At 39.6% G+C, this 27305-nt stretch overlaps 2 protein-coding genes across 5 annotated transcripts; both read right to left on the bottom strand.

Moving 5' to 3' along the window:
• Positions 1–2660: 2660 nt before the first annotated feature.
• elovl5 (ELOVL fatty acid elongase 5) lies at positions 2661–13961 on the bottom strand. Of its 3 annotated transcripts, none has more exons than XM_030070499.1 (8): positions 13887–13961; positions 8574–8638; positions 7887–8074; positions 5798–5875; positions 4892–5063; positions 4062–4186; positions 3571–3705; positions 2661–2945 (listed from the first exon to the last, which is right to left on the bottom strand). In XM_030070499.1, the coding sequence occupies exons 2-8, from the start codon at positions 8629–8631 to the stop codon at positions 2817–2819; spliced, it is 885 nt and encodes a 294-aa protein (XP_029926359.1). In that variant the 5' UTR covers positions 8632–8638; positions 13887–13961; the 3' UTR covers positions 2661–2816. The 3 variants fall into 3 exon arrangements, with proteins under 3 accessions (XP_029926359.1, XP_029926360.1, XP_029926361.1); XM_030070500.1 differs by having other exon boundaries at positions 13793–13919; XM_030070501.1 differs by lacking the exon at positions 13887–13961 and adding an exon at positions 9123–10157.
• A 2677-nt stretch (positions 13962–16638) lies between these two features.
• On the bottom strand, positions 16639–25575 carry gclc (glutamate-cysteine ligase, catalytic subunit). 2 transcript variants are annotated; one of them, XM_030070468.1, is made up of 17 exons: positions 25138–25575; positions 24879–25061; positions 23360–23472; positions 21451–21633; positions 21208–21321; positions 20568–20626; positions 19787–19923; positions 19509–19583; positions 19225–19341; positions 18989–19127; positions 18671–18783; positions 18464–18556; positions 18207–18311; positions 17933–18014; positions 17719–17828; positions 17512–17632; positions 17224–17405 (listed from the first exon to the last, which is right to left on the bottom strand). In XM_030070468.1, the coding sequence occupies exons 2-17, from the start codon at positions 25026–25028 to the stop codon at positions 17224–17226; spliced, it is 1893 nt and encodes a 630-aa protein (XP_029926328.1). In that variant the 5' UTR covers positions 25029–25061; positions 25138–25575. The 2 variants fall into 2 exon arrangements, with proteins under 2 accessions (XP_029926326.1, XP_029926328.1); XM_030070466.1 differs by lacking the exon at positions 25138–25575 and having other exon boundaries at positions 16639–17405; positions 24879–25028.
• Between the last annotated feature and the right edge of the window lie 1730 nt (positions 25576–27305).

Here is a 27305-nt window from a genome sequence, read left to right on the forward strand (position 1 = left end):
ACAACAAACACAGTAGAGCCACTATGTAAGACATCACATAACCCTGAGAAAAGAACCACCAACAGGAGGAATACAGGAATGGAAGATTGCAGTCCAACTGGATGTCAAGTTCAGAGGCAGGGTTTACAAATCATCTTTTTTCCCCCCGATTTATTATTATTATTATTTTTTAAATTTGTGTTGAATAAGTTGCACATACATACATACATGCAAAAGTTGGAAAAACTACCCACTACTGCACATTTTAATGTTGCTGCAGTATTTATGGCTGTCTTGGTTGCAGTATGTCTTGCCATTTGCATCCTTCTCACATCTTTCATATTTTGAAATATTTGCCAAAGCTTAATTCAAAATGTGTACATTTTTACATTTTGCCATTGATAAAGCACAGCTATTATTACATAGTGCATTTTGCTTACTAGTCACTTTCTTTGACTGAAATGAAGCCATTTTTTTTAAACTCTCACCATGTACCATCAAATTCTAAAATAAATATTTTACTGTTCTTTAAAAGAGTAAAAATTTTGCAAAGTTGCCCTCGTTTCCACATAATGCAAAATGATTAAAAAGCAATTAAAAGCGTGAACACTTCAGTCATGTGTTACTCTGCAGAAGTAAAGACATTAATTTGTTCCCTAAGTGACAGGATTTTAAAGAATTGACAATTCGAGACAGGAAAACAACAGTCTGAAGTGGGTTTACAAGCTCCTTTTTATCTCCTCGGTGTTACAACGTTTGACCGGTGTGGTGGTCACAACATGTCATCTGTGTTACTCCATATCTCAGAAAATACATGGATTTTTATTTCAAAATAATTATAAAATGCATACAGTGCCTCTTTACATGACATGAAACGACTAATATTAATCTCAAATATGAACCCTGCTGCCTTGTGCAAAGGAGGAACAGTAACAGGGATGACATGTTGGAAAAGAGGAAGAAAATGAATAACAATCAATGCAGTTCATGTCAAGTGCTATAAGCAGATAGTGACTATTTTAAGTCAACTTTTAATACAAATGATTCCAATACACTTTGCACCTGTGTATAACGAATGTATGAATGAACCAGGGAAAACATGGCCACTGCACTGTAGTATTATTCCTGTTTTGACATTAATATCTAACACCATGATCAAGAGAGCGAGTAAGGACTGTTTGGTAAACTGCACATTTGAGCAGCATGTTTTTCAACTTCAGGAGTTAAAGCTTGAATTAGCTCCTTGGCTTGAGACAGTATGATATAGTTACAACATCTCAGATCATGGGTGATGCAGATCCTGAGTGGCATTCATAAGTTAGTTTAGTGTGTAGGCCACAATTACAAGAAAAATAAAATAAAATTAAACAAGGGGTAATCAATCATGTAAAACAATGTTGTTTTTGTTTTTCAACTATAATCATTAGAATCATTTAATGTAATGAAAAGACACTTTAAAAATAATTGTTTGCATATTAATATGGTACAGTAATCTGGTGTAATGGGGAAAATTCCTTATAACAAAATGAAATATAATTATAAACACTCCATCCATCACTTTCAAACGGCTGCGTTTGTGCCAGTAACAGATAGGTGTGCTGACTTGTGACTTATAGTGAACTGCCAAAAAAAAAAACAAAACAAGCAGGCACAGGATTTGCAAAGGAGGTTTGACACACACTGGCCTAACCAATAAAATCAAGAACAGCGACAGATGAAACAAAATCAACCGGTCCTAAAGGCACCCTATTCGTGTCATGGCTATTTACAATATGCTTCATTTGCATATCAGATACTTAATGTCATGAAATGCACTAAATTAACTTCCACTGAACTGTATGATCACAGCCACTGGATAAAGCTGATATTTAGACAGTTGCCAGTAAATTGTATCACTATGGAACTATTTGCATAGCCTCACTTAATGAATTTTAATTGATTATTTTTCTTTTCTGATTGCGTTTAATTAGTCGAGCTACATGGAATGCACTGCCAACAGAGGAGGAAATTGACTCCTGCGACACTGGGGGTGATTTAGGAGAAGTGAGCTCATATTGTGCCCATAAAACTTCACAACTGCATTAAAACTTGTCAAGATGCATTAGACGTGACAATACCAAACTCCCCAAATTGGAGGCCTTGGGCGAAAACAGTTTAAGAGCCACGATTCTGCAAGTCAGTGGAAATATTGTGTACAGCAAAATTAAGCTACTGAGCTGTAACCTATCAATGGAATGTGACTGCATTGCAGTGCTGCACAGGTGAGAGAGAGAGGGCGGGTGGGGGGGAGCAAGAGCAAGATGATGTGAGGATGGGAGACAGGAGACTCATGCTCTGGTTATATATCACTAATGACCATGGTAAGCACTGGATTGTTATTTCTAATTATTCCCTTCATTATTGGAGCAGAGATGGTCACACGGTGTGATGGGACAACTTCACTGAAGCTTTCATCTGTGGACCCTCTCTGCACAGAGCATACATGAATGACTTTTGAATGAAATGAAAAGGTAGCAGCTTGCTGGACCAAGTAAGAGCTTTTCAGCTTTGCAGTTAATTTACTACGGAGAGGGGGGCAAAAGGCGATGTTGCGCAGGATTAACCATGCTACAGTATTCTTGTCCCTTAACTATAATAAATTTGATTCAATACCACAAGTGGTAATGTGTGCAAATCCATGGAAAGTCTCTGGATAGATGTAGCTATGGCTTTTTTTTTTTTTTAGTCTCAAGTGAATACTAGACTAATCTAAAACATCTCTTGTAAAGAAGATACTTATCCCTCCTAGCAGCTTTAGCTAATATGCTACAGTAGAAGTGGGCGTGGCTTCTCAAACGTCAGTCCACCCTCAGTTTCTTATGTGCTGAGCTTTCCATAGTTGGCGCCCCATTTGCATGTCCATTTGTTGATACAAGGGAGCCATTCTGGTGCTCCTTCTTATGAGACACACTATGCTTCTTGTACGTCTAGTGGGACAGAGAGGGAGACAGAGAGGAGAGAGGCGGAGGCAAAATGTCAGAAAGATACAAAAAAAAAAAAAAAAAACCAGTGTTTGTTGAATAAATTTCATTACAGCACAACTATTTATGATTTGATTGATTTTTTAAAAAATAATTTTTCCTGTCATGCACGTGCCCCACTTGCATGGATTTATTGGACACCATTTTGTACAGTTGCAGTGGTCCAAATATTATAATATTCAGTCTTAAAGGAATGCTCCAACATTTTGGGCAAAAACGGTATCAAACATGAAACATCATATCAATATCAGCAGACTATTTTTCTTTGTACATGAGAAGCAATTTACTCCTAATCTGCTGAATATCACAAAGTAACATGTATAATTGTATGAATATATATATATATATATATATATATATATATGTATGTATATGTCTGTATTTAACATGTACTTAAATAACAAAATGCATCATATCGAAATTACACCTGCTGCAAGCTCCAAGTTAGGAGAGGTCAATTATAAACCTGTCCACAAAAGAAGCAGCTGTGTGTAAATACACAGTGGCTACAGTATAGGCACAAATCTATAGCTTATACTGAACACATGAATTAATAATTAACACAACTCACCTGAATGTAGAAGTTTGAGAACAGGATGATGAGCGTGACCATGTAACCTATTTGGAAATACAGCCAGCCCTTAGGGAAACTGCATGGCCATCTTACCGCACACATGGTCTGGGACATGGTTAAAAAGAACTGGATCTGTGGAGGAAGCATGGCATGCATACGTGGACACACATGAGAAAGAGGAAAAGAGAGAGAGAGCATCGATCCTGTGCCTAAAATATCTTAAATGGACGGTGAAAATGGTGCTTCCCTTCAGTCTTCTGCTCTGTGTTAATGCTAAAGAGGCTGCTGCAGAAAATAGAGCACTCCAGTGCTGTCAAAATAGCAGGACCGAAGTCCATACACAGCAAGTGGGCACCACCATAACAAAGTGTGTGATGGTGGTCTGTGTGTTTCACCCCTTCCATTGCACTACATTTTATTTTCACACCTGTGTATTCTGACATGGGATAATACATGAAACACTTCTGCAAATTGAAGGACGGGCTCACCAGCTGCAACTGTGTAATGTACTTCTTCCACCAGAGGTAAGGCCGCATGGCTGGGACAGCTGAGAGCCCGTAGTAGGAATACATCACAACGTGGACAAAGCTGTTGAGGGAGGCACCGAAGTACGCTGAGGAGGACACAGAGGAGACACGGAGAGTCACTCAGCTGCAGAGAGGGAATGGCAAGTGGCTGGCCAATGAACAATGAACGGACGATTAATCTCACCGGTCCGCTCAATTTTGAATGTTTATGTCAAATTTCATGCAAAACCAACAGAAGTTGTCGATGTAACATAATAAATACCTGACCTTGAGGGTTCATTATAATAATAATTAGTGTCATAACTGTCAAAGTCTTATCTTTGCACACCCCCATGTGCCCTGGCAATAATGAATATTAATTTCCAATTTTCTAGGGACAAACACTGCAAATAAGCTTATCATTATAAATATTATGATATGTGGCATCAGACTGTATTTGTAAAATTGTTCTATGCGTTCATATCCGTCCCTATCAAATAAATAAATAAATAATATATTTGTTAATGCTCTTAAAACAGTGAAGCGATGACAGGAACAGCACAAAAAAAACAACAAAAAAAAAAACGCAACAACTCTCAAATCCTGGAAAATGACAGCCTCAAAACGACGTATTATATGTGGTATTCAACGCAGTAACAGTCAATTTGTGTCCTTTAAGGCTTTGTTTCTTTTTTGGGCCAGTGGATTTAACGTAAGTGGACATGAATTATTTAGCTGTGAGGCTAAATGGTGAACGTGGTTACTTGAATGACTGGAGTGACTAGAGGGTGAAGTTGTGTTGAAACACTCACAGTGACCGCAGGGCACCCAATTCATAACAAACCACCAGATATTCAGCATGCTGGCATGGTGGTAGATGTGAAGAAATGTGATCTGGTGATTATTCTTTCGTAGTATGAAGAAAAAGGTGTCCATGAACTCGATGAGCTTGGAGAAGTAGTACCACCACAGGACATTTATGATCTGAGAGGAGAAACGCAAAAGGTTAAAGATGTCACACTCCAGATTCGGAACTCAGAATTGGGAAGTAACATTTATCTGTTGTTAAAATACAGGAAAATACACCGAGGCCCATTTTTCCTGTGTGTTCCCAAAGATAACCTTGTTGTTTACTGTTTCACTGCCTTCAACAGTACAGAAATAGTATATTAGACAGCATATCAGAGATGCCCAGAGCAAAAAAATCCTTCAAAAAGCCCATACACAGCATTTATCATGTGCATAAGGATAAGCGGTCATCTGTCCCAAAGGCCCTTGAAAGATCAGGGTGAATCATAAAAGCTATTTAACTATCTGCGGCACAAACACATTAATAAAACTGTTTTCTTTTTTTCTTTTATCACTGCAGAACTGCATGGCATTGCACATTTCAGTGTGAGCACTGTGTTCACCTGGACTCAGATTCCCACCAGGGACATCATAGAGTTATCACGATGACATGGCACAGATTAAATTGACTCTCTGTCCTGCAGCTTATCTGCTGGGATTTACAGGTACTGGCCTATATAAATTACACCGGCAGATATATATTTGCACAATAGCATAGCAACTTTTCAACAGTAACTGGAGCTTGTACATTGACTGTATATGATGTCAAGAAACTGAATAAATATGTATTTTGCAATTCATGACATATAGCAAAGACATAAACGAATAATCAGTGAACATGGAGAGCTGTTTGACTGTGAATGTCTTACCTTGTTATCAGCTTCTGCTGCACTGTGTGTGTCTTGGCAGTAGAAGTTATACCCGCCGTACCACACAGCAGTAACAAGCTAAAGACAAAGAGATCAACATGAGCTGTATCTGGACCACCTCACACACCAAATACATCAGCTAGATGCACACAGTCACACAGTAACACAACTAAAATGTGATGGGGAAACTTGAAAAATACGACTTTCCCTTCCTTTAAAATAATAACAATGCAAACACAGAAACAGATAGCAAGCATTAACTTCTTTATATGGGAGTTATAACTGGTTATATCTGTCACTAAACAATAACAGGTATACACATGTTTGATGAATGGAAGCCTTGTTTATGTATTTCATCAGATTTGAAGTACAAACTGTTCTGCCTTTATCCCTCATTAATTTAATAAGGCAGACTAAATTTATACAGGAATAGGCATTGTATATTACCTAGATGCATAGCTATGACATGAGAAATAGTTTGTACAAAAAGATCAAAATGATGGCAAGTTAATTAACTAAGTATAACAATATGGGCTCTCCATGTTTTAGAGATGACATGAGATCAAAATCAACCCTTGTCGTTTTTGTCCCATATATTAAAAACAGGCATTTTGCTGATCCAAGGGATTTGTGAGTTCAGGTCCCATTTCAGAGCCTGATGTAAACACAGGGCATGTTGAAACATAATTAATCTGATGATTTTGACGCATACAGCAAAACTATCCTTTGATTCTAACAGCATGAGCTCTGAGCTAAGGCGTGACAACAGGGGATTATACAATAGAAAATCTCATTATTTCAGTGGCTGTATTTGCCTGTATGTGTGTGCAGTGACTACACATGGGTCCTGCGCTTTTGCTCTGTCTGTATCAAGTAGGGAGTATTCAGATGTACAAAGATTGGGTGGCTCAATGCTGATTCACAAAATTAGTATAGATCAGCTGTCTTTGTCTGCCTCTGCAAAAGGCTCTTCTAATTAATTTAAGAGCCAAGAAATTGTCATCGGTTTAGAACCAGCGGCAGACTGAGGGGAAGATTAGCTCTGAACCATAATGTATGGTACATGCTACACCTCACTAGATATGCTTTGTTGATTCTGATTCTGAACCTATCACTCTTCATCTTAAAAAATAAGCCTTATCACCATTTGAATTGCAGCTATTATGAGACTGAAAGTAATGTGCCCTGGAAAGCAGACAGGGACAAAACTGCGACGTACTTTGATTCACATCAGATGACGGTGATTTTAGACTGCCAAAAGTCCACCCCATGGCTGGGGCACTGTCACAGTGCAAGGTTTAATGAATCACACAGGGTGAGCCGAGCTAGTTCTCTGAGGGCTTACGCAATGCAGACAGAGAGACAAGGAAGTAATTTGGCCAGCTGGATGGGGAGGAGTGTACAGATATTTTGGACTTACAGGTGCACAAAAATGCTACCTCTAACTCTTACTTCATCGTGTGCAGAGATACTCTGTATCTCTAAACATGATGATATGTCTAGGCAAGGAGAGGTCATGTTATAAAGCTACACCATGTTGACTGAAGTCCGTGGACTATCACCACGATTCATTCCCCCTAAACAGCACATTCTGCCCAGACTGCACCAATGCCAAATAAGAACACAATTTCATGTTTGTTGATTGCATCAGAGCAGAATAAATATACCAATTTCAGTTATTTAGTCAGCTGTTTATAAAATAGCAGTTTTCCAGCAAACAATAGGGGGCTGTGCTGATGTCTGTGAGGGCGTATGAGGGATTTGATTGTTGAAACAATGACCCTGTCAGCATCCAGCTGTGTCCCTCTCACCCCCTGATAGCATTGTGTCCCGTGGTGGCTTTCAGTGAAAGAGGCCAGTAGCCAGGGGCCTGCGTCTAATCCGTGTCAAACGTGTAAATGAAACGTATCCTGTTGCAGTCACACAGCTACAGCACAGCTAAAAAAAAGTGTTTTAGTGCATATAGAGCTCTGGTTAAGGGTCATTTCTTTTTATTTCCCCTATGATCTATCTGCAGCGTGGCACTGCAGCGATTGCTCTGGCCCACTTCAGCAGGTCGGGCCGTGCCTGTCAGCAGTCACCTGCTTACCTCATAGAACATGTAGAAGGACAAGAGCGTAAGGCCCAGATTGTAGAGCACCAGGAGGCCTCTGCAGGAGTACGGCTGCCTGTGTTTCATGTACTTGGGTCCCATCCATACGATCAGAAGGTACATGACTGTTAGTGCAAAGGTTGGGGGATAGTTGTCCAGCAGCAGCCATCCCCGTACCCGCTGATCTGAAAATGTGCACGCAAAGAAACCAGTCTGCTTAAAAAGTACAATGGAATTCTCCTCTTTCTTTCCCCTGTATTTACAATTCTTGTGAGGCTGCACTAAGTCAAGTGGAAGTGGACAGATAAGGCAGCCATACTGGTAAAAGCAGATAAATTTGAGCGAGAGGGAAAAGTAGAAGGAATGTTTGCTTAACACCTCTAAAGGCTATGTTACGGAAAGAAAAGGTGGGATGGTAAAATAATAAAAAACACAGCAATATTCTTGCAAATTCCATGCAACGTGTACACATAAACAATCAAATCTGGGTTAAAGGTTTAATGCTCCTTTCACAATGCAGCGTAAATTATATACTAGAGCTATTGTGCATATAAAAAATATTCAGCTGAATGTTTGCATGCTGTTTGAGGACACAGCAGAGTGGTATATTCTAAAATAAAACGATAAAACAAAAGAAGGCAAGAGGCATACAGTATCAGCTACAAAGTTGACATAAATACTTACCTCTGGGCCCCATCCATGATTCTATGTAAGTGTTCAGTTTATGATTGAAAGTCTCCATTTATCACCTAAAAAGACAATACATAAGGAAAGCTGACTCATATCCATTGCATAATATGACATATATCCATGGTATAATCTCACATATTAATATCATTATTAAATGCTCTTAATTACAGTGTCAGTATGTCAGACTGATAACTAATGAAGCCCTGTCAGATGAGACCTTCAGTATCACATCCATGCCATTCTACAGTGCATTTCCACTGCTAAATTACTTATATGAAAAATTAAGAAAACTGTGTGAAACAATGTGTATGCAATTTTGAGACTAATTTTCTATCCCACTGACTTTCACTAGCACAAACACATGTTACACATGTTAGTGTGAGGCTGACAGACTTAAGCTGATGAGTAGATCTAAAGCAGCCTAATTCATCTGCACCTGTTACAAAACAGTCATAGAGCAGTATTTAAATAGTATAACAGCTTGTAACTCATTGAATTAATAGACTCTGATATAGATGACAGTAAGATAAAAAGGTAATTCACAATCTCTGCCTGTGACTTCCAGATGATTCTCAGTGCTGTCCAGGTGTTAGTTTAGGTAGCTGCCTATACAACCTTTACTTGATAACTGCATCTGCTGCAGTGTTAATGTGTCTGTTTGCACAGCTACCCCCTCTCTCCTGCCCATGTCTCACTACTGGCTCCTCCCAGGTTGGTTTTAAACAACAGATCAAAAGTGACCCCTTCTCCCTCTGACATGCAGCGAGGCGGGCGGCTGGCAGGTGCGAACAGCAGAAAACCAACAGGTCTGCTCAGTTTTAAGCTCCTAAAACTCATGAATGTGGTGATATTCTGGTTTCAAGTTTAATCACTGTAAGGTCTCTTGTTAATTAGGGTGTCAAAATGTCAAGATTTATTATCACTAATGCTAATGAGCTCCAGTTTTTAATAATCACAAAATCTTGATGCTGCTGCACGTATTGAAACCTTAGCCTTTTGCTCTGTGGCCCTGAACCTTTTGCACTTTCCTCAGTCGGAGCTGTCAAGTTGTGGCAGTGTGTGGGTTAGCACTGACATATTAGTGCAGCTCTTACAACAGTGCATCATTTCCTCCTTTCTGAATGGAGCAAACAGTAGGGTGTCAGCTCTGTTAGTGCCTGCTCTACACTTGTCTCCCTCCTGATTGCAGGAAAGTAGTTTGTAGCAATCAGAGATTTGAGGTGATCATTTGTTAATGTTACCTATGGTGTCCCTCAGGGGTCAAATCGAGGCCCAAGCCTTTTTTCCATATAAAAATAGTATGCTGCTGCTGAATCATGTAATTTGCAAACGTATTAGATTCCACTGCTGTGCCAATGATAATCGGTTGCACCTGCCTGTAAGCCCATTTGATATGAAGTTAGCTATTTTACATGACTGTGTTCTCAAAGCAAGGATATGTCATTTAATTTCTTACTTCACATTTATTATAATGCAAGTCTGAAGTTATTATTATTGGACACAGAGAGTTGAATCAAGGTCAACTGGACTTATTCATAGATTCAAGTCCAGTCAATTCCAGTTGACCTCGATTCAACTCTGGATGACTGAGAACTCCACAAATATATTACTATTAGACCTCTGCTAATGTCTCTTCATTCTGCAGACATCTTAGAGGCATTTTGAACACAATCTAAGCCTGAACAAACATGTTAATTTGTACAGTCATGTTAATGTTGATCTACACATGAGGAGACATTCAAAAATAGGAAATAGTGATGGATGTTTTCATTTTGTGACATTTCAACTACACTCTCTACTACTGGAGCTTTATTTTTATTTATTTATTTATTTTTGACCAACTTAAAGGCATATTGGACTGACACTCTACGCTTTCAACCCCTGTGAGCCCAAGCACAGCCTGACATCTTCGTGCCAGAGGTCTTTTGGTCATTCCTTAGTCTAGGATGAAGACTGAAGGGTGATCAAGCTTTCAGGCCCTCTAATCTCTGGAAATAAAAATACTGTCATCACATCAGACGAGCCACCTCAACGTGCCTTTTAAAATACCCCCAGACGCACAAGAATTTGGCTTTATTCTGGTATGATTTACTGCGGATTTGTCCTTTAATATTATTATCTGTATTCATTACAGAACAGAAAGACTCACATTTCTATTAATCATGTAGAACACTGCTCTCTAGATCAAGGTTATTACTAACAGGAGATAGTTACATCACACGGTGTGGATTAGTCAATGTGACTCATCTCTACTGTACATTTACAGTTTACAGACACATGGCTTTTACCCAGTGTGAGGGTAAAAGTCATGTTTGGGTGCATGGCACAGAATTAGAGGTGTAGATGTGCATGCTTAAAGGACAGTTTGATAATGCTGGTTTGAATGAGAATACTCTCTCTATTTATGCAAGGTCTGTGCAGCGACAGATGTCCACATTGTTCCGGATCACATGTACCAGTCACCTGTTTGATGGTGCAACACGGGGTTGACTGGCAGGTCGATCATCTGTGATGTTAATTTGTAAGTGATTGTTTTACAACCTGGTTAGTCTTTTTTTTTTTTTTTTGCAGATTCAAAGAGCATTCCTCTCACCCGTGGGATGGTAGAGAAACCTCCTTAGAAATACATGTTTCCTTTCCTGAAGTGTAATTTTAAGTGGAGAAAACAGCTTTAAAATACTATCCAGCTTACCAGTTATATAGATTGATAGGTAAGATATTCTTTTTTTTTTTTTAAATCATTTTTTTCTTTTGTGTGCATAAGTGTTGTTTGTATCACTTCTACATTTATCCCTTCTGATGCAGGAGAATTTTTTTCTGGGAAAGTGATGACAATTAAGTGGTGACATAAGATTATTCACACTGCCAAGGTGTTGTCTGCAGCACTGCAGCCGATATATTGACTGTAAACCTGATAACTCCAATTTGGTGTTACCCAAGTGGTGTCTGCACAGTGTTGCAACCCTGTGCAGTCTCTGCAAGACCCTGTATCACCTCAGGTGCACATGGACCTTTACAGCCGCAGGAATTACAGTCTGTCTGAGTTCTTTATCTCTCTTGGCTTGTTTCCGACAATCAACCGCATTACCTCATGTCACACTGGACGGGTACACTCCTGAACACTCAGTATACCTGAAGTATCTGTACAGCTGGACAGATGATGCAAGCCAAAATGTGCAGTACAGTGCAGCAGACACTGGCTACATGTTTATGTATAGTGTACACTCTCTTACTGGGGGCTTTGCACTGCCTCCTTCAGGGCATATGAAATCCTGTTCTCTTTGTATTATATGTGTCAGTACGCCCTGTGGGATGATGCAAATTGTCTCTCTCTGCAGCGAAGACACAGACACAAATTCCTGAATATCAGCTCATGAAAACTCTCTCTGAATCTGATTTCTGATTTTGACCACCGACGGTGATGCTGTTCTTTTTGCCCAAGTCAGTTCTGTCTATGTCTGTCTTGATGTATGAAAAGTTAAAGGGGAACCGAGGTGAAAATAAAAAAATATGGTGTTAACAAAATGACCTTCGACTTCAGAGAACGAAATGTGATACACTAATATGAGTAGACCTATCAAATTTAGCTAATAAAGCTACTTGATTCAGTCTGCATGCAGTCCTTGTACAAAACGGTCATGTGATATTGAATCCGATATTGAACTGATCCAGATGATGGGTTCACCGGTAAATTTCCATGCAAACAAATACATCTCTCTTAATCTGGTTATTGAAATGTTCAGCTAAATCCTGTAAACCCTACAGTTTAAATAATCTGAGCGACAGTTTAGCATATATAGTACAAAAGTGCTCTGATCCAATTACTCTGATTTGCCCTGCAATTTCCATGTAAACACTATTTAATGCATACATTACAAAGGATTTCATGTACAGTTACTTATTATTTAAATAAGTAACTATTAAATGCCAGGTAAGTCAGGTAAATCACTGTGTTATGGTGCATAAATAAATGTCAGCAACATCAATTTTGCAGAAAGTGTTGCACACTACTACTCTATGTGCATTTTATTTGGCTAACATTTCAGATCTATGGTGTTCTTTATTGTCAAATTTTCTCTTTATCCAAGTCAGTTTTCAGCACCTCACACTTACCCATGGGGCGCATTACTTTCCTACTGTAAACCAGTATTCATTATACTGTCCAGGCCACAAAATTAATATAATTGAAATTACATTAACCAAACGTTAGTGGTCTAGAGCAGCAACACTAGGCTCATTGTAATCAACCCCTGCACAGTAATACCTCTAGTGCGATTATCAAAGAAGCATTATAATAAAGCATGATAATCTGAGGACGACCTTAAACAGAGCATGTTAGTATGGATCACAGCAGTCCTGCATTTTTCCAGGACAAAATGCATCATCTGGACTCTGAAGTTAAGCCAGTGTCACTGCAATAAAACATACAGAGGCTATGTTCTCATCGGTCCAGCTAGTGAGGACTTTTCTTCATCAAATACTGTAAATCTATGGGGTCATGAGTGCGATATACTACAGAGATCTGTCAGCAGAGATTCCTATTCTTGAAGTGCACCACCAGCAGGAGCAACTGTCAAAAGTTTTCTAATCAAAATAATAGTAAGTTTAAAACAAATTCCTAACACGTAACAAACAGCTGACTACTATCCCTTCAAATAATAATAATCAAAACTACAGAAACCCTTTAATACATTTTTAAAGGATGCCATACCACAGCAAAGCACTACATGTCCTGATACAACAAGAGATTAAAAATAATAAATACCATTAGGTGCATTATAAACCCACTACTCAGGCACTATAGGAGTATTATAGCGCTTTTCCGGAAGAGTCATAATAAAAAAAAAACAACTAATTAAAAGCACTTTGCAGCACTCCGCGGCGTTATACAGCAGCCTGGTCTCTTGTTAAACTGCAAGATCTGAGTCCAGTGCGCAGTTACAGAGCCGATGACGGCGGATATCATGGACATTATCCCGCAAATTCACAAGTTCAACTACGAGAGGTGGAGAACAGACAAAAACAGCTCCAGCATCCTGTCCGCCGCCGATCGCATCAAGGCTACAGCAGCACAGTAACAGTAGAGGTCACCGATTCAGCATCACCCAAACTAAATCGCTTTAGTCGCCATGCCACACACACACACACACACAAACACACACACACACACAGAGGAAAAAAAGAGGAAAAACCACAAATGATGAAAACCTTACCGATAAAGTCATTCATTCATCCAAACACGTTTAAACCAGTCCACAACCTCAATCTGAGCCGTGAAATCCGGTTATCTGAGCGCGGAGTGCCTACCTTAGAGAGAGGGGAGAAAATGACTGTGTAACCTTGGCTGTCTGGCCGCTCTGTGCACAATGTGCTGCCTTGTCGCTCAGTGGAAAATAGTGGGAGGAACACGTAGGCTGGCTCATTGCCCTGCAGGAGGGTTACAAGTAGGAGTTAACCCGGTGTGTTGCAATTGCCCAGAGACATACATTTTTTTTTTAATGAAAAGAGAGGGCATGTAACTGCAGGTAAATATATTGTGAAATGCAAACTGTAGCCTGGCTAGACCTAGAGCAGAGTCTGGGCAAGATTTGCCGTGGGACAGTGTGTGTGTGTGTGTGTGTGTGTGTGTGTGTGTGTGTGTGTGTGTGTGTGTGTGTGTGTGATTGTAAATGCAACATTGTGAGGACCAGATTGCATTTCTAACCAACAGAGTGGGGACATTTGGGGGGAATTAAGGACGTCCTCACAGTAACCTGGGTTGGTTAAGGTTAAGGTTAGAATTAGGTTTAGGTTGAGGTTAAGGTTAGGGTAAGGGTTTGGGTGGGGTATGCGTTGGTTATGGTTAAGATAAGGTGAAGGCTGCAAAAGGCTGTAAAAAAAATAAAATAAATGGAAGTCAAAACAATGCCCTCACAAAGACAGTAAGACAAGATTAATTGTGTGTGTGTGTGTGTGTGTGTGTGTGTGTGTTTGTGTGTGTGTGTGTGTGTGTGTGTGTGTGTGTGTGTGTGTGTGTGTGTGTGTGTGTGTGGGAGCTTTGTGCAAGGGTAAGTGAAACTACAGTACTGGCATATGCTCACAAGGCCGTTGTTTAAGGGGGGAAAGGTGATGACAGTTCTTGGGTTCACAGCCTATCAGGGCCCACAAAAAACCACAGTGGTCTATGATGTGGGCTCCTTTCTATGACTGAAGTATTGTGCACAGTAAGCCTAAGTTCACATTAATGTATCACAGTTAAAAACAGGGCCACAAAATCATGCAGTTTATGAAAGATGTTGCATTTTCCAAGCAAAACCCCCCTTCTTTAAAAATGGTTTGGTCCATGCTCTGGCACATGGTTTGTTCAAAGCAACATGCAGGTATGTGTGTTCTTGAATACTTTGGAAGGCAGCAAGCTATGGCAGCAATATGCCTAGCCCTGTTTCGCCTGCCGGAAATTTACTGAGAAAGAAGATAGCGAGTGATAGACAGGAAGGAACTACTTTTTCCACCAAGTAGCAATGTAGCGTGCCCAAACACTGAATGATGTCGGAGCCTGAGGACTGTGGGATCAGACAAGCTTATAGAGGAACAGAAAAATACATAACAAACTAACATGTAGTCTAAGAACTGAAAAAAAAATGCAAAATTTATCTTTGGCGATAAAAAGTAACAGTGGGGAAAGGCGGCCCACAGAAGTATACTCTCATAGGACCCCAAATTCCTAGCAACGGCCCTGAATGCTCATCCAACAGCACAAGCTCTGATTACTACCAAACCTATCACAATATATATCTATTTATCTATATATCTATTTTCTTATAGCCTGATGCTGCAGTAAGGGATTTGTAGTGTGCATGTGGTGCTTACTGTACTTTACACTGTTTTTCTTTTCATTCCCAGTCATATTACTAACCCGCTGGTTCATATTCTTTTGATATTTAATATTTATCTAATTAACATGTTTCTTTGAAATCTAATAGCTTAGGGACATTTAAGCACCATTTTATTTTAAAGGAGGCCTTATTAAAGCATATCATACTTTACAATGTGATTCCTGTGGTCTGTGTCCACAGTGTAGGGCTGTACCAGGAATAATCATTATCTGGTTCAAGAGGACACAGTGGGGCGATGCTCTTATGTAGCGGCTCAGTTATTATGTAAAGCCGTGGTTCGTTACCGCCATCTAGTGGATCAAAAAATGACCAGTCAGTGCGCATGGAGCCAAAAAAACGTGGTAGGGCACATTGCGTTTTACTTTACCATTACAGACATTGTTTACCAAATAGTGTGAGAGGGAACCATCCTTAAACAGGTGAATTCTTACAGATAATAATATTATTACTAAAGATGAATGATGTGGTTGATAATAGGGGCTATATTTTAAAAGATGGCAGGCAAAGTTCATGATTGCAGAATGTTTCAAGCCTCTGCTGAAGTGCCATCGAGCAAGACATTTTATTTTCCACCAGCTTCATGGGTGAAGTTATGTGGTTAACACATTGACCTTCTTAATAGGTGAAAGTATCAGTCTTTAAGCTTTTCATATACTAGTTTTCATATGTAGTTGTGTACTATATTCTTAGCATAAGCTTACTATGTCCAAAAACATGCTTCAGTTGTATTTTAACAACAAATTTTACATGTTTTGGGGGTGAAAATGAGTAGCCAAAGTACTCATGAAGAATAGTCACAATAGTGAACCCTGGCTGGCATGTAGCTTTGGCTCCCATCCCACATTCAAATGATGTAAATGTGCTGACTGGAGGCATTCCTGGAGGCCTGTCAATTAAAATGCTGCAAACCTAGCTAATTGGTGGGATTTCAAGAGTTGTTCAGGGAGAACAATCAATATCGAGCTCTGCATGGCTGCTTTTACTCTATGCAATTCCAAGTTAACAATATATGTATACATTTTAAAATTGTACTGAATTTAGTGTCGCAAAACAATATGTTGAAACCACTTATCAAATATCTCAAATATCTTGATGAGAACATTTAAATGATAAACCCCTTTAAATAAAAACAATTCCATAATACATAATAAGCAGTCTAACACAGCAATGAGGGACCAGAGCTGGCGAGTTCAATGCTGTACAGTTTTATTTGAAGCAGCATGACATTGCAAACAATCATTCACCAGCTCCACTTCAATGTAACACTACTTTTCCAAATTCCTACTACAAAAATCAGCACAGCAAAACAAACATGTCTCTTAATATGTAAAGATTTCTAACAACTTCCAAGGCGACTCTGGATACCCAGCGATGAAAATGTCCATGTTAATGTTTTAAAGAGCGGGAAGTACAGTATTTACAGAACACAAGATTAAAAGCCAACTACTGTACAACTCTTTTCTACATTTACATTCTCACACAGATAGGCTTAAATTTTACCAGAGAAAAATATATACACCTCTGCTTACTATTACACAGCTTTATGCATGTTTTCACCCTATTAAAATACTCTTGTGATCATAAAAATCTGATACAGTATATATATGTACAACGTGGATGCAGGTGTGTTCCTTACAATGGACATGTGCTGCTCTGCATTCTTTTAAAACTCCGTTTGTTTTGGACCACTTTCTCTGTCCGGCCACACGTTTGGTCTTCCTTCATGATGATGGGTATGTTATGGTGACAACACATTCGTACAGTACATTTTATTTGAACCTATTGACGGGGTCGCCGATCAGCTCTGGGCATCGCTCTTCTCCTTTTGCGATTTTGTCGCACTTTTGGATGAGGTCGTAGTTGATCTTGTCAGTTATGACGCTGTCCTGCTTGTACTGAGGGTGCTTTGCAACAAACTCCCTCATCCACTTGGCCATGGTCATCAGCTCGCCTGTGTTGGATACACAAAATGAGGAATTAGTGATGTAGTTACATAAGAAAAATATTGGTTACGGCTAATCAAGTAATTTACTATCCCGGCTTTAGCGCTAAAATACCTGAGGCACGCTTCTTGATGAGCTTCAGGTAGTTCAGAATGGTGCATCTGGTGTCGACATCCACTTCCATATTTTCCAGGTAGCAGTTAAGGATCGGGATTAACCCTTGAAAAACTCCCTCCTGGTAATAAAAAGAAAAATCAGTTGTATGTTATGTAATTTATAAAAATGTGAGTAAAGAGTCTTACATGTAAAATGGTAATTCACCTTTCCATTGATGATCGTGTCAATGCTCATCAGCGTGTACTCCTCATTGGTGCCATCAATCTCCAAACCGTTCTGAGCAGAATTGGTACCGTCTAGGACCGGGTTACAGCCTATGGGCAACAATTCACTGACATCAGCTAAATACTGCCCAAACACACTCCACAAAACCCAACTTAACACTGTATTTTTTATTTATTTTTTTAAATATACCAACCTTTGAAGATGTCCTTTCGGAAGTAAAACAGGCCCTCTTGGACAGCATTTCTTTTCTGCGCAACTTTCATGTTTTCATCAACCTGATGCAAGACAATTTTTCTGTGTCAGAAGGTTGTCCTTAACTATATACTTTGATGGTAAAATGTCTCAACGGTACCAAACCACACCATCAAATGTAATCGTGCTTGTAAAATTAAAATCAAATGCATTACTACGTGCCAATATAAATTACTTAAAAAATGTCCACACTGCAAACATCTGCCTGTTGTTACCTTTGACAAGGGGATTAGGAAATCCAGTTTGTAGGACAAGATCACTCTGGTGAGCAGGACAACAAAGACCACATACGCAGAGTTTTCAAAATCAGTTAGCTGCACCTGTAACAAAAAAAAAGGAAGATTAAGAAAAATAAGACATCCAAAATAAAACTTCACACTCACTGAATAACCATTTTTCACATGTGACAGACCACGCCATTGCATACACTGTTATATATACCCAATATTTGAGTGATGCATTTGGTGATTACCTCCATGGGGCGAAACTCAACTCTCCAGCCGATATCAGAGTTAGGAGGTGGTGGTTTGAACCTCATCGTCTGCCAGTTGGTTGACTGGAGGTTCTGCAGGAAATTAAAGGGAATTCCACTCAACATTCATGTACACATAATGCTTCTCTGACAATGGCAGTCTTCCTCATAAGAGGAAAACTACTCAGTGAAGACTGATCATCTCACCTCGAAGTGGTCAGACTCATTTTCATCGTCGAGATGTATTTTCTCCTCAAAGACCGAAAGTGGATCTCGGATGAAGAGGTGGGCTATGTGTTGGGCCAGCAACTTATCAATCCCTGCACATAGAACTCAGATTATTCACTCTTAACTGTTAATGGATCAGGTGAGTTGAATACTTTTTTACATACTTTGTTTCATTAGGCAGGTCTGTTTCCACAATAAGTTCAATTCATTACATGTTACAGCATGGCTCTTATGCTCATCTCGTTTGCAACTTGTTTTGTCATTATCAGTGTTAAATTTATTTCCAAACTAAAGTACCTGCAGCCAGCAGTTGCTTGTAGATCTCCTCGTCTATTGTCAGATCAATGTCGTTGTACTTCTCACCACAACTAGACAGGTAGCTGTCAATTGAATCGTATCTTGATTTGAAGATTCGGTATTTGTTGTTTTTCAGAGGCTGCAGACAGAGAAGACATTTTCATGGTCATCAAAAAGGCCACTTTAAGGAGATTTTGGGGGGGGGGGGACCTGTTTCTCCAGTTCCACCTGCTCACCTTCAGCCCCCTCTCCTCTGGTGTCCGGTCATCCACAGAGGCAGAAATAACTCCCCAGCGACAATCAATATCCGACACATAGCCTCTGTAGAAGGGTGAGGCAGCGCTCAGAGCCATCTGTACACAGCACAAAAAGTTTCACACAATTGCACAAAATTGTCAGTCACTGCCAGAAAACTATCAAATTAAAATAAATGCAGGGTAACCAAGTGGAAGAAAACATCATAAAAAGTAATCCTAATTCAATAACATATTATGACCACAACCTGTGTTTATATACTTACCACTATTGGGCAAAATGTCGCAAGCTGGTCATAAAGGTACCTTGCCTCATCAATGCTGCAAGCTTGGAATGTCACCTGCCAAAGCATAATAAAAAAGGGGTTGAAGTACATTTAAAAATGACTCATTAAGACTATAAAGTTGTGATCATGACTAAAAACACTGCAGAGGATTTCGTCACCACATGTTTTCATCACTGACTGAAAATAACAAACTTCACAGGAGATGATTGTTTCTCCTGGTGATCGCTACATTACCACACTGGTCTGTTTATGCACACCTGAAGGCAGCAGTTGCCCATCCCGAAGCCCATGGCGTCCATATAGATGTGGTCTGGGAGAGCTGCCCGGGCTGCTTCCCCGTCATCCTCAGGAAATGTCTCCACAAATGGAGACGGAGTGCACTTGTCTTTGAAGACTGAAATATAAAAGGGCAACATAATAACATCTGATTTCTGCCATCATTCAATCTCAGAGGCTAATGAAATGCTTTAAACGTCCAGCCTCAGCCTGCAGTTACAGGTGGCGAAGGCCACATCTGCAGCACCATGTGCAATTTTGATGACAGTAAAGTTCACGTTTTTAAAAGTAAGAGGTGAACTTGCACATCTGACCAACAACTATGGCCAGGTGCTGAACTGAACGTCCTCCGTCCTTGAAATAATGAAAAGGAAACAAAACTTGCACACTGCAGGGTTCCATTTTTAATTTTTTATACACCACAACAACGTTTTGAGCACACTTAAATGTCACTGTGAATAATTTTATTTATTTATTCATATATACATCATATGGAGCACAGTAACAAGTGTATGAAACAGTACAAGTGATTACACAGATGACAAAATAAATAATAAAAAAGGAAAGAAAAAAGGAACAAAAAAAAGACTGACAAATTTTACGACTGAATCAGCAGATACTGAATATGTGCAAGTCACGGTTGATCACGTGCACAGAGGTGTGAACACACGCAAAAAAAAAAAAAAAAGTTAAGTGGAATTTCTCACAGTAAATTACAGTTTCCTTATTAAAGGTTTTGTTTTTACTTTCATCAGAACTTACTTGGCACATTGATCACAACTTTCTCTCCTCTTCTGTGACGTATGTTTCTGGTAAGGGTGCTGATAAAGAAAAATAGATGTACACACACACACACACACACACACACACACACACACACACACACACACACACAAAGTGTCAGCAATGAAAGGTTTTGGAACCAAAAAGACAAATCAGACAGTGATTTCAAGTAGTTGTACTTTAAAATGACAAGTTTACAGGGTGGCTGGTGACAGAAAATGAAGGAGCATTGTGGAGTTTGTTTTGTAGTAACTTCTGTCATCCATGGAGAGCCAAACCCTAAAAGGATCACAACCAGTGAATTTGAATGTCTGGCCCGTTAACTACAATTTAGCCTACCCACTGTTTACTTTGCAACAAACCATGTGGCAAATCATGGGGAGTAATAAAGATTTCACAACATATAATCAAAATCCCTCAATTTTCATATTTACATTTTGGGTTGAAACACCCACATTATCAATGCTCTTCTTTTTCTTTCTTACAAAGTTGATCATTTTGGACTGTTTTATTTATCATTATAAATGTGTGCTTGCATTTACCGGCAAATCGGCGGCCATTGCAATCATATTTCAGCGGGTAAACATGGTTCCATAAAGTGACGACCGCGAAGCCTTACCTGAACCTCGGGTGTCTGTTGATGGCTTCATCTGGGAAAAACAGAGACTTGGACACTCCCTTTTCCACAGGAGTTGGTTGGTACTCTGGTTGGGTGAAGCCTGGGCAACCTAACCTAAAACAAGATTAACAGAGATCATACTGTCATGTGTGATAAAACACCATTTCCACTTGATTCAATTGAACTCTGGTGTCATTTCAGGTTAGTATCATCTGTCAGACTGACAAACGCCACGTCTGCTACCTCGGGAATGAGGTGATGGTGCAGAGAGTTTCATTCTCATTCAGCACGGAGGAGGCCTCTCGCCGGCGCTTCCCCATGTTACCCTCCACCGTGTTGAACTCCGACATCGTCCCGCCGTACGGCTGGCCCGGGGTGCCTTCAATCATGTAGCTGCCATACTCTGGTCTCCAGAGGGTAGGGTGGCTGCAAAAAGAAACAAAGAAAAAAAAAAAAAAAAAACATTATGAAAACAATGAGGTTCAACTTTTAGAGGTCAGCAAGGAACCAGGCTGTAAAGAAAGGGTTACAGTCTCTGCACTTCTTATCACATCAACTTTTCCAATTAAATAAACACACTGCCCATTGTTTGGTTTCATTTTATTGTATGCTGGACAAGATAAAAAAGGGAACGCAATGACTCTGTGGCTCTTGCCGAAGCATGCTCTTCGGTGTGTGCGACAGAGAGGCAGTAATGAGGAATGCATCGGCTCCACTATTCCCACTGCCGTTGGTATTTCCCCAGGGTGAAGTTGGCTCCACAGATTTAGACCGACGTCATGTACAGCGGGCAAGCATAACACTCGCGCATTTGTACAAACATGTTCACACAGCCTGCAGAGAATTCCTCTTTCATATCCTGAGGATATCTTCCGACCATTAACATGCCAAACGCACTCCTGGGATGACTTCTGGGCAGTTATCTCACACAAATGTCTTTAGAGGAAGAAAACAAAAAATTATCTGAACATTTCAGGTATTTTGAGGACTGGAGTGTCAAGAAACAGACCCAACTAGCTGAACAAGGCACATTTGTTTATCACTATCTCTTCTCTATTATAAAGGAAAAAACATGCTGATGATAAAACATGTTATTTAACATAATGCAAGCCTTTGTAAGTAAATCTGCCGCTAACTGTGGATGCAGCAGCATTGTGACGCTTTGAGAAAATTATCAGGAAAATAAGCATTGTAAAGAAATGTATTTAAATACTCATGCAATGTGTATAGGGAGTAGTGCTGCGTTCATGCTTTGTGTCGTGTGCATGTGTGGACATGTGCTCACATGTTATTGCGTGTTATGAAAAATATAAGGCTTTGCAATACAGCAACAAAGCTATAGATCACACTGATAGAACTGAATTATTCAAAGTGTGACAACCTACACACTGAATGCAAAACCGGTTTCACATCAAAGGAACAAGGATGCCCTTTTACATACTCTACAGTACACACTAATACTACAGCATTACTCGACACTATAGCCTGCACATTCCATTTAGCCAAACATTTGTTCTTGACCCCACAATAGCACAAACTGTTTAGAGAGTGTGGAAACAGTGTGTGTGTGTGTATGTGACGCCTGTTGATCTAAGTCTATAATTGTCTTTACTTTGTGTATATAACGTTTAGCCCTAAGTTTAAATTTGGCATTCTTTGACACTCAATGTGACGGCTCCCTCTGATCAAAAAGTGCAAATAAAAGCGAAATCTGAAAAGGGCTGATAGTGTCCTAAAAATCAATACAGGCAGCGTTCTTTCCTCCTGAGTAAACAGACTGAAAGCCAAACCCTTTGATATGAACGGAACATTTAAAATGCCATTCAGTTTAAAAACTCATTATGGACTATTGGTTCAGGGCAGTCAAATCAGTATTTGTGGATATAAACAACTCCACCCATCCAAAGACAGAAACCAGAAAACTGTAATTTGAAGCATTGATGATGTTAAAAAGTATAAAAAACAGAAAGATAAAAGCAATGAGTTAACTGGAAACAAAATAATAATCAATCTGATAAAAAAAAAAAAAAAAAAGATTATCTGCGTAAATTTCATGTTTCTTCATTTAGGTCGGGATTGTATAGACAGAGCTAGTTCAAATGTTGCACAATATACTCTGCTCAACTTCCAGCGACTTGTGAAGCTTACTTACTTGGGGTTCGTCTTTTCACCTTTGTCTTGAAGAGTTTCCAAAACTTCTCCTCCATTCAGGACCACACGGACCTTCTCGTTTTTGTCATCCATTTCAATCAACATGTACTCAACCTAAAAGAAAATAAGGGAAAAAAATAAAATAAATAAAGGCGCTTTGTCAATCCGGCTCCAGTCCAATTACTCTGCAGCTTTTTCTTTTACACCTTTAAACCTTGTGCATGCAGGAATTTCAGCTGTTAATCGATATTCCACTTTTGAGCTCCAACGGGTGGTGTTAATTAGGCTATAGCACAGCCTATAGCACAAACCAATATGTTCAGGATCAAAAAAAAAAAAGGGCCACCATCACATCAATTCCAATTCATCAGTTATGTTTCCTTGACTTTGACTCCGCTCCCCTGTAATCCCCTGTCTGAAAGAGGGATTAATCTATAACAACAACATTCCACATTGTTAGAAAACATTTTGCTTGAGCTGAGGCACACTGAAATTTTATGGACTGGTAGACAAAAAAAAAAAAAAGTCACACTGGTATGCAACTTTCAGACATGTTTGAACACACTATATGATGCTTTGCTTAAATGTTTATTACATGTATTTGCTTGTAAAAAAACCAAACAAAAAAAACACAACTACAAACTAAAAAGAGTTGCTACTATCCATTAACTAGTCATATTTTATGAACTGTTTATAAAAGATACTAGTTTAAGTATATATCGCTTGAATAAGCATTAGCAGCTGTTCATTGCTGAAGAAGTGTCTGTGTTTCTTTCTAGTCAGGAAAATTTTTAACTTAAAAAACATTTATACTACAAACTGACACAGGTAAATGACATGATATCTATAACGCATAGTGCCATATTTATTTGCAAATTATAAAAACAGGAGTGACCAATAACCAGTCAACCGAAACAGTAAAACTGGCTAAGAACTATATCTTGTTATATTGTTATTTGTAAACATGGATGATATTAATATGTAAAACAAAAACAATATGGATGAGTTGTTTTGATGAAGAATGCTTAATTTTCACCGTTGCTACACTTAAAATTTCAATTAAGTGTGAACTGACTGTCATATCATCTATTGTATAGCTACTGAGATATTTGGCAAAAATATAAAAGTATGAAATTTTGTCCATATTTGCAACCCTAATATATTTATATGCTAATAACAGAAAAAGGAGTGACCAATGTCTGCTCAACCAAAAGAGTAAAAGTGACTCAGAACTAGGATTTCATGAGAATATGTACAAGTCTACCATGAGTGTGCAAGGGCAAATATTTATGATTAGAGATATAATATGTATTTAGACTTTCAGTGCAATTTGAGTGAGATTAACTGTGATGTACTCCTCTTATTGATCTCAGTCCAGTGCACATGGTCACTGCACATGTACCATCAAGTCGAAACCCATCAACATCAAAACCTCTCATCTATCTAGGCGGAAGACAGTAGCAAAACACACTGTGCAACCCGTTTTTCTTGTCCTTGTGTGTGTGTTTTTTTTCTCTTACCTCATCCCCCCATTTCAACACATCCTTCTGCCGATCCTTCACCTTGTTGTAGATATTGAGGAACTGGATGATGCCATGCTTTCGGATATGGTCAGCATACTTCTTGGTTTCTTCCCAGTTGAGCGGCGACCCTTGTGACAGTAAGCCCATTTCACAGACAGCGCTGTTAACACTAGACGGGCTGAGAAAGAGAGAGAGAGAGAGAGAGAAGAGAGGAGAGAGAGGAGAGGAGAGAGAGAGAGAGAGAGAGGAGGGAGGGGGTGTCTTTTGCTGGCTGCTTTTAACTCACTTGTTGAGCGTTAGCTAGCTAGCTAGTGTGCCCAAACGCAAGCGGGGCTAGCATCAAGTCTGTGTCCGGGCGAGCGACAGACACGACGTCCTGGAGGTGCTGTCTGTCTGAAAGCACACCGGCCCACGTCCCACGGTGTCTGGCTGCTGCTGCTGCGCGGCGTGTCTGGCTGGAGACGCTATCAAGTGGAAGGCCCCTTGCACATCACTTGCTAATGCGTGGTTAGCAAGCAACACACACCCCTATACACTCCACAGAAGACCCCGGCCGATCCCCGAGCACGGCTGGAAACAACAACCATCAACGTGTAGTTCCGCGGTGGGGTGAGCCAGCAGGGCCGCCGGTAGCTGTAAGCGTGTCTGTGTTCAAAGTGGCAGCTGTCTGTAACCCCCTGCTGGCTTTACGCTGCCTGCCCCGCACACGTGACGTTGTCAGGCGGAGGCGCGTCACTTCATGACTCAGCATTCCTCGCGCTCCTCCTACAGTCAGTGTCAGGTGGACGCAGAGGAGGCGCAGGTACCGGTGCTGCCTTCAGGTGCCGGCGGAAACCGCGGAATGCAGAGCACGCCGTACACCAGCAAGCCAGCCATTACAAGTACCGCGACTGCTGAACGGGGTTAGTGCAGTTTTTGTATGTGGTAGCGATTTGTTTTTCTTTGTTAGTTCGTTTTTATTTTTTGTTTTCGATTCAGTTTAGTTTCACTTAGTTTTTAGTATAGGTTTGCTCATTTCCGTTTGTTTTTATTCTTTAAAACTCTTGTTTTAGTTTAGTTTTTATTAGTTTCAGCATTATATATATATATATATATATATATATATATATATATATATATATATATATATATTATTATTATTTATTATTTTTTTTTTTTTTCCCCCCACAATATGGGGGTGTTTCTCATGGGCAGCATTTAGGAAGCTCAGAACAGGTACTACGGTCCAAGCACACTACTTTGTGAAGACAGCTGATTCCCAGGCATGGTTGTGTTGACAAATTTGACTAAATAAACAAAGACTATTTTTGCCACGACTTCCACTTTATTAAGTGTCTGTATCCTACTTTTACCCCTTTGGCAACAAGGTTATTATAATAACAATTTGATTAAATTAACAAAGACTAAAACTACAAACGGGTTATTCTGTTTGTTAATTTTGTAAGTACACAATATAATTTCAGATTTCTAATGTCTAGTTTTTATTTCCATTTGAGTAAACTATTTTTTGTCACCTAGTTGTAGTTTTGAGTTTAGTTTTAGTTAACTATAATAATCTTGCTGCTGAAGTGGTAAAGTTTATGATACACTGACATTTAATAACATTGCTGTTGTGGCAACAGCTGATAGGGTATTAATTCATGAAGCATGAATAATTACATGCCTGTTGTATCATGCACAGCTCCTTGCAGGAATTACATCTTACGTAGAGCCCTTGAAAGCAGCATGACATCAAAACAAAGGAAGAAGAAAAAAGAAAGTAATGATGACATTGCAATATTTACAAAGGAAGTGACTCATGTGAGCTATGTGTAATGTGGACAGGCTGTGATGGAAGAAACCCTGGACTACACATCCACAGGGCTGCACAGTCACTGCTTTGTTCACTGAAACTGCAACACTGTGGGCGCTCTCTCTATGTCTGCATGCAAAGCAGAAGGTTTATGAGTTTACATCTGCACGTCAGCCTTGTTCTGTCTCATCGCAGGCGGACTGTGCAGTTTCCAAAGGGAGGGCACCCCACCTTGTTATTATGATGTGGTAGGAATGGTGATTGACACTCAATTCTCATAGGAATATAGCTCAAAAATGCCTCAGGAGTTCAGGGCAACTCTTTTAGCCCATCATAAACCATAATTAAAAGTGTTTAATTCTATAGGTTATATGGGTTTTTATCCTTCCTCAGCTTAACCCTTAACATAAATAAACAAGGTGGTGTGCCCTCTCATTTCAAACTGCATAGTACCTATCTTATTTGGCGTGCCTACTTATCTTACCAAGTACAGGTTAATGAGATAATAGGTCTCTACAGTAATTTTCAAACTGTACTTTGTGCTCTGGCAGTGTTTTAGTGCACCTTGTCCACCATGAATTCATGGCTGTATGCAAAACAGTAGGGATGGTGACAGAATTGTGAGTCCTAAT

The sequence above is a fragment of the Myripristis murdjan genome, chromosome 15 (genome assembly GCF_902150065.1).
Source record: "Myripristis murdjan chromosome 15, fMyrMur1.1, whole genome shotgun sequence".
Taxonomy (NCBI): domain Eukaryota; kingdom Metazoa; phylum Chordata; class Actinopteri; order Holocentriformes; family Holocentridae; genus Myripristis; species Myripristis murdjan.

What these genes read in the sequence shown, in the direction of transcription:
- elovl5 (XM_030070499.1), bottom strand. Translation starts at nt 8,631, where the DNA reads ATGGAGACTTTCAATCATAAACTGAACACTTACATAGAATCATGGATG. An exon ending in CCTTCTACATGTTCTATGAG is followed by an intron (nt 5,876 to 7,886) that starts GTAAGCAGGTGA and finishes CTTTGTCTTTAG; the next exon opens with CTTGTTACTGCTGTGTGGTA. An exon ending in TCTCAAACTTCTACATTCAG is followed by an intron (nt 2,946 to 3,570) that starts GTGAGTTGTGTT and finishes CTGTCCCACTAG; the next exon opens with ACGTACAAGAAGCATAGTGT.
- gclc (XM_030070466.1), bottom strand. Translation starts at nt 25,028, where the DNA reads ATGGGCTTACTGTCACAAGGGTCGCCGCTCAACTGGGAAGAAACCAAG. An exon ending in CGACATTTTGCCCAATAGTG is followed by an intron (nt 19,342 to 19,508) that starts GTAAGTATATAA and finishes TGCTGTGTACAG; the next exon opens with ATGGCTCTGAGCGCTGCCTC. An exon ending in ATGAGTCTGACCACTTCGAG is followed by an intron (nt 18,557 to 18,670) that starts GTGAGATGATCA and finishes AATTTCCTGCAG; the next exon opens with AACCTCCAGTCAACCAACTG.